The 7,303-nt window shown below is 40.3% G+C and overlaps 1 protein-coding gene across 1 annotated transcript in view; it reads left to right on the top strand.

The window, feature by feature from the left end:
• LOC138052845 (coiled-coil domain-containing protein 91-like) overlaps positions 1 to 6,717 on the top strand; it is a 21,127-nt gene extending 14,410 nt beyond the window's left edge. Inside the window, exons 11-13 of the mRNA XM_068899431.1 lie at positions 2,838 to 2,927; positions 5,317 to 5,430; positions 6,058 to 6,717. Coding sequence (XP_068755532.1) covers positions 2,838 to 2,927; positions 5,317 to 5,430; positions 6,058 to 6,189 — 336 coding nt within the window. The 3' untranslated portion in view covers positions 6,190 to 6,717. The remainder of the gene's footprint in view (positions 1 to 2,837; positions 2,928 to 5,316; positions 5,431 to 6,057) is intronic.
• The last annotated feature ends 586 nt before the right edge of the window (positions 6,718 to 7,303 follow it).

The following is a 7,303-nucleotide window of genomic DNA, read 5'->3' on the forward strand; positions in this document are numbered from 1 at the left end:
AGCTGCATGTTTATTTTTTATTTTCTGGAATTTTCCATTGAACGAAAAGCGATCACAACGAAAGCAGATTTCATATTATAACATTTGATGGCGTTCATAAAAAGACATTCATTTAAACTTCATTCGAGAGTTTAAGATCTACTGGGACGACAACAAAAACGTCACAAATGTTGCATATTTAATGAGCAGAAACAATATCTTTGCACGCTTTGCACGTGCATTTTTCATTTTTGTACATTTCTTTCACGTTTTCGGCAAATTGGCGACGTGATCATGACATGACCAATTCTCAAGTTTTACGGGAAACGTGAGCACAAGGCAGCGAATTTGAATTTTCTGTGGTAGTTTCAACACCGCACGTCCTAATTCAGTTCCTGGAAAGTTGCGCTAGTTTTTAAAAGTTAGACAAAGCGACGTAATGACGAAAAGATTAGTAAACCTGCTCTGTGATTTATTCCCCTCAACCGAGGGGAATAAATCACATAACCCCGAGCTTAAGGCCGATACACCTTTTTCCAAAAAGGCCACCATTTAGATATTCATTTGTTTTTATTCAAATTAGCCCTTGATGCCTCGGTCTTAAGCTTAAAATTCAAAAGAATATTTTGCCTTGAACGAGGAATCAAGGTCTAATTTGAATAAAAACAAAAGAATATCTAAATGGAGGCCATTTTGGAAATTGGTGTGTATAAATGGCTTATTTTTATATTGGCGAGGATTCCTCAAGGGTGGAAAAATACACTGAAGAAAAATGGCTCTGCTATTCATCTTTCTCTTGTTTTCAACATTCCATGCTGGCACTGGTGACATGACATTTCGAATAGACCATTTTACAGTTGTAGCTAAGTTACCTGGCCTAAGAATGGAAGCGAGGCTACCGGTGACCCTGCTTTGATACAAACCTTTGAGCTTATCTAATGTTAATGTAGGCTAATTAGAATTACAACAACACAATTTACATGAGAAAAGCAGTGAGGTTTGTATCAATGCAAGGTCACCGGCAGCCTCGCAGCCATTCATAGGCTAGGTCACTGAGCAAACAACTGTAAAATGGCCTATTAGTTGTTAGTAGTGAATGTTAGAAACAGCCTTGCAATGTCGAGCAATTCCGAGTCAGAAATGTTTATTACTCAAATCAGTTTTAGAGTGGTTTTCAATTGAGTGTCGAAGGTAATTAGATAATTACTTTGGTTTATGATTACTTCACTCAGGGATTGGTTCAAAATTCTCGCGCCATTTTTTCAACCAATCAGAAGTGAAACCAAAACCAATCGTGGCTCGCGTGTGCACATTTTCCCGCGCTTTGTGTCGGCTACGTGTAATTACTTCGAGTTTTGATTGGTTTACTGGATTGTCTCCGACCTTTTTGATTGGCCAAAGTAATTACTTTGGTGTTGGTTTTACGACACTCAATTGAAAACTGCTCTAGTGGCGGCACTGCAATTGAGCTTTCGGAAAACAATTTTGAATCTTTATTTGCGAAGGACTGGCAACGACCAAGCAGTTGACAATTTGAATTTTCGCACCGAGGATCTTTTAACCGACCTCTTTACAGATAAAGAAGATTCCAGATGAGGTATCACTACTGTAACCGACAGGGAAATTCAGGCGAGGAATGAAGCAAGAATTTCACAAAATACAAAGAGGTCAACTACATGGTTATTGGAGTACAGGAGTTTTGGATGACTGGGTTAAAAAGGCGAACGCGTCGTGGGAAATATCTCCAAGTAAACATTTCTGAAATTGTTCTTCATGAAAACCTAATTAAAATGCGCCCTTATCTTTTCATGTAGAAAAATTTTAGAAATATTTACTTGGAGATATTAAACACAACGTGTTTCCCTTTTTAATCCAGTCATCCAAAACTCGTATTAATATGCAGGGCGATAAGTGACTTAACCTACATGCATATTAATACATAATCCCTTCGCATTTTAATTAGCTGTTCATTCATCATTCGTCCTTTTCTTCCCTTAAAACAATCAGAGCCGTACCCAGCTTTTCAGACATCTGATTGGGGGGTTATGTAATACATTTCCCCCAAAAAAACAAAGGAATCCGATCAAAAAATAACTTCCTGTTTTTTCTTCAGATCTTGAAAGTGTGTTTGCCTAACACCTGCCTGGCAAAATTTTGAGCTTTGGCTTTATCCAAAGGCTGTTTACTTTGAGTGTAACTTTTGGATTTCACGGTCCGCCATTACTCACGTTCAAAACTGTCCAACTGGACCTCAGAGGGTTGGATCTAGGGAAAGTGACGTCATTCACTCTATTCTCTACTTACACAATCCCATAATGCCATCCGTTTTGGAGGTTCTTTACGTAAAAACAATACAGGTTATTTACAGTGAACAAGATATCCATTGTTTTAATGCAAATGACCCCCCAAATAAACGGTATTATGGGATTTGTGCAAGTAGTGAATAGCTTAAAATTTAAGCGTGTAAACGCAGATTATCATATATGCAAAACACGACTTTAAAAATCTGAAAGCCCGAAACTCCCGTGCTGCATATTAATTCAGTCGCGTACAAACGCATTGCATTCTTTAACTATTGAGTTTTTGACGTCCTTTTCTCCTCGATCCATCTCTCTCAAGATTTTAAGGTTAGTAATGGCGGTGTGTGGTAGAATATATCCGTCATGCAGGCCCTTCGTCTCGAATGGCGCACGATCATTATCCTGGGGAGTGGGGCGAGCGCCTCACTTCCCAGGATATAATACAGCGCTCTGTATGTGTCCATGGTTGATCAACAAACGATCTTCAAATGCCTTAGACAAACCACTCGTTTTCTCGCTAAGACACAACTTCTATTGTCTATTTTTATCCATGCGCAGACATCGATGAGAACGTTAACTGATCAAGAAGGGAAGCGTTTGCAGTTGGTTCTGGAAGATGCCATGAAGGAAGAAAAAGAGAGAAATCAAGTACGTGGCAGTTGACTGTATTTTTGCCTTCTTAACATACACTATCTCGCGCGTTTCTATAAGAAAGCCGCGCTAAATAACCGCGGCATGTCTCTCAAATCTTACGAGCGCTGTGATTGGGTGGCGACAGTTTCGTATTCCGCGTAGTTGTTTCAACCGTTAACTGAACCACAGTTGATATATGGAGAATATATATATCATATATCATAAACATGTTTATGTACCCTCGGATTTTAGAGTAGCTTAATGTAGGTAATATCGACGAGCATTTACCTCCCAACCATTATATACCACAGAAGACAGACCACAACACAGGGAACTGCATGCCCTACACTTTGAGACAAGTGTACTCTGGATTATTAACATTGAAGGGTTGGGAGACGGGGCCTACGGTTTATCGTCCTTATCCGAGAAGACTAGAGAGTCTAACCATTTGCAGATGTCGTTACAAAGGCAGCGCTTTCTGCGCAAACCACGCCCTTTCTTCTCAGCCAATCAAGAATTTTAATTAGCTTATTCAAAACTCAGTTTTGAACCGAGGACTAAAGATTGTGCATGGTTACGATCAAGTTAACATGAAGCTCGTTGTCACTATCACTGTTCTCGCTTTGAAAATTTCCTAAGTATCGCAACCAGTCCATCTATATGAACTATGGTTCGACTTATATAAATCTCTAATTTTAAGCCTTTGAGCTTTGATAACCAGCCATTTATTAGCCATCAAAAACTGATAAATTCCTAGGTGGCAAAAGCGCTAATGATCCCATACGTTCTTTATAAAATTTCGAATTTTCAAAGCATCATTTCTCATTGATTATCTGGTATATCGGGTTCAAATTTTCAGAGATAGCTCATTATGCAATTCACTTTCAATATTCAGTACTTTTCTCTTGGCTGACTGATTAGAACAGGATAACCTTGTGCGAATAAGGCAAAAAACGCAAGCAAAGATTCACTTATACCTGACGTAAATCACGTGCGGCGTTACTGGAGACGATCTGTGCCAGAGGTCCTATTTATCCGTCCTTTCACTCGATGGGCGAAGAGGTCCCCAGGGAAGAGGCCATACTCGTGAGGATTGATCAGTGGGATGGGCTTGAGAGGCATAAGAGGACTGCCTCCCATTATTCCTTGCCCTGGCGTAGTATATCTATGGGTCCGTTCGACTGACCCAAGAGAAAACGACGGAGAGATGAGTGTAGGGGCTTTCGCCGGGATATGTGAATTTCACAAAAGTTATTTTTAGATCGGAAGTCTGTTTCCCGAGACGTCCGCGACTATGAAGCATGACGTCATACGAATATATCAGGCATTGTGCAATGGCTTTCAGAGTCGTATTCTCCATTCAACAACCCATTAAGATTCACAACAAATTGTGGGAATCTATCTCCTACTCCGGACAAGATGTATTAGTTCACATCTGAAAGTCAACAAACCGTAATTCCACCTGGGACGCCATTTTGTTTCTTCTGACTTGGTGGACTTCCCTGGAAAAAGACTTCCGTTTTCGTGTCGTCTCAAAATAACTTAACTGAAATTAACATATCACAAGGGCTAGAATGAGCGACTTCCTCTCTGTCTCCTTAATTTTCTGTTGATTGACCCTATTCCGGAATAAGAATACGTGGAGTGGTGATTTGAAACAGTATCAGCGGCATGTCTGGCGTTTTGAAGGAGGCAGTGTGGCCCAGTGGTTAGAGTGCTTAGATCCGGAGATCCCGGGTTCAAGACCCGCTTTGACCACTGGTTGAATTTGATCCTGGTAGTCCCTGGTTCAACTTCCCATCTGCACTTGTAAATAGCCAACTGGTTTGCCTCCGGCCGGTCGGGATTCTTAACAGTTGTTGTTTTTGTTCTGTTCCGTCGTTTCGTTGTGTTTCATTGGCCCAGAAAAGCCCCTATGGGGAGCGGTCAATTAAGTTTGTATTGTATTGAATTGTTTTGAGGGAACGAGGATAAAAATATGTTCAAAGTAGCATTTTATTAGGTGTTTGACAATTTTATTGTGAATTTCCGTAGAAATGAATGATTTCTAACTTCCATTCCATGTATTCCTATTCGGGAATACGGTCAATCGAAAACACCTTATATTAGAAAGCGCGAGAACATCCTTATAAGAAAGAGCAGGTGTCCTTGGGTTGTACGTCAGAAATGGCTAATCTTGGGAGACGATCTACGATGGCGTACTCAAACACTCGATTCCCTTAGCCAGTATTCTAGTGCATAGCAAGGCCAATAAATAATCAAGCTCTTTCTCCTGTGAACAAGAAAACGAGTTGCAAATCCAAATGGGAATGCTGAAAAGGGAATTAGGGGAAAAAACCTGCAGATAAAATGTCCTTATTAACTCGACCCCAGAATTGTCCCTTTAAGTAATTGATTGTTTTAGATTGCTTTGGAGAGTTCGTTAACGGAGGAAAGAAAGAGAGGGCGCGAGTATGCTGAGGAAATTAAAGAACAAACCAAGAAAGAAATGCTGGAATACTTTATGGAGAAACAAGAGGTACATAGGTGAATTCCTAATGACAACTTAGGACCAATGCGGCTCCATTGTCGATTTTCAATTTATCGCGTGTTACATTCAAGGTTTCGGTTCTAAGCACGCGCGGCCAAGAAAATTAGAGCTCCAAACTCAATGCACATGCGCAGAACAGAAATCTCGTATTTGTATTTTGAAATTTAAAGGTGCTATGACCACGGAAAGACTTGAATCTCACCAATCTCGACCCCAGAGCTCTTATCTTGACTGAGGAAGAGAAAAGCTGTGGGGAACCCTGAAACAAACTGTCTTCTCATTGGTTTTCGTGAAAAACAATCAAAAGCGTCTCTAATTGGTGCATTCATGTTAGCAAGAGGAGTGAGCAGTCGCCGTAAGGTTCAAATAGCCATTTTTTGGCTACAAGAATCCTACGGCGCATCTTCTCCTAGACAGAGTTTCCCAGAGCCCTGTGTCGATCCAAGGCTCTGGTGACGAGAATGGAATCTCACTGGATACATTACACTTGATAAGCTGCCACGAAATTATTATTATTGCTCTGGCACGACCATGATAACCGTCCCAAGTACTTAGTTTTTCAGACTTTCGCAGCTACCCACTCCACTCGTTCAAACCTTTTCGTTTTCCCCACAGGCAGATAAAACGGCGCGTCAAAAGCATCTTCACTGCTTGGACCTGTTTCTAGAGAGTGCAAGGGCCCAGTTGAAAACGCTGATGGAGGAGCAACCTGGGAAAGATCCCCCTCGCCAGCCTAATGGAACATAGCGTTTTGTGACTCTGAGTGACGCCCCACGAACTAGCCTTCGAAAAAGAACCTTTCTCTTCCCGTACTCAGGCGCGTAGCGTCCTATACGCAAATACGCACGTGCGTACTTGAAGTGACCAGAAAATTTTAAAATTTTAAGCAATTGTTTCTATTTTTAACTTTTACTTGTACGCAACCAAGATTTCCTTATGAAAACACCACTTTGATTTAATTTTAAAAACTTAAACAAAAGCTATACCATGTTCTCACTTAGTTTTGCATTGTACTTTTTTTTACACTAAACAATGCAGTGTTGTTTGGTCAGCGTGCAACAAAAAGGCGAAGTTGCAAAGGAGCGACGTTCCAAGAACGTTCTTGACAAAGGAGCGACGTTCCGAGAACGTTGTTGACAATTCCAGTCACGCTAGCACGACCAAAACAATGTTTTGTTTGCGCCAAGTTTGCTCAAAATAAGGGCAAGACGCTTTGTTCTTTGCTTGTATTCACACAACTATTTCGAACAAGAAATAAAGAACGCAGTATTTTTCACTTAAGTTTACTTAAGTTTCTAGATCATATATACTTGTGCGTACTTGAAAACATGACCACGCTACGCGCCTGGTACTTCGGGGTGATGGTAAAAAAGAAGAGCGACTAAAGTTAAATTCCAGTTCCCAGGCTGAAGCCAGGGCGACTAAGACTGCAAATGTTTTGGTTCACTTTGTAAATTTCGGGAAATTTGGCTCTTTAGTGTAGAGGTATAACTCTATCCGGATTATCGATATGATTTCGATAATATGTCCGGGAGGTCTCTATTTTTATCGTTTCAACGGTAAAACAAAGCTTTTTTTCTGTTATTAGTTTCTTTTAATTCCTAGTCCCTGGTAATATGTCGGTCTCCTTAAAGTTTTACATGAACCTTATCATGATTTGTCTTCTCGCAATATTTGCAATCCTTTCCACTTTGAAGGTACTGGCCAAGAGAGCTTAGAAAACCACCCAGTTTATGGTTTCATTTGAGCTTCACTTTTTTTTTATCAAAAACGGTTCTCTGTGAAAAAAAAAGATTGTAAAGTAAAAGGCATAAAGATATGTTTGTTTAGGTTGGAGCTTTCAAAAGTTTTGAAATTCGAA

This window comes from Montipora capricornis, chromosome 6 (genome assembly GCF_036669925.1).
Source record: "Montipora capricornis isolate CH-2021 chromosome 6, ASM3666992v2, whole genome shotgun sequence".
Lineage (NCBI taxonomy): Eukaryota > Metazoa > Cnidaria > Anthozoa > Scleractinia > Acroporidae > Montipora > Montipora capricornis.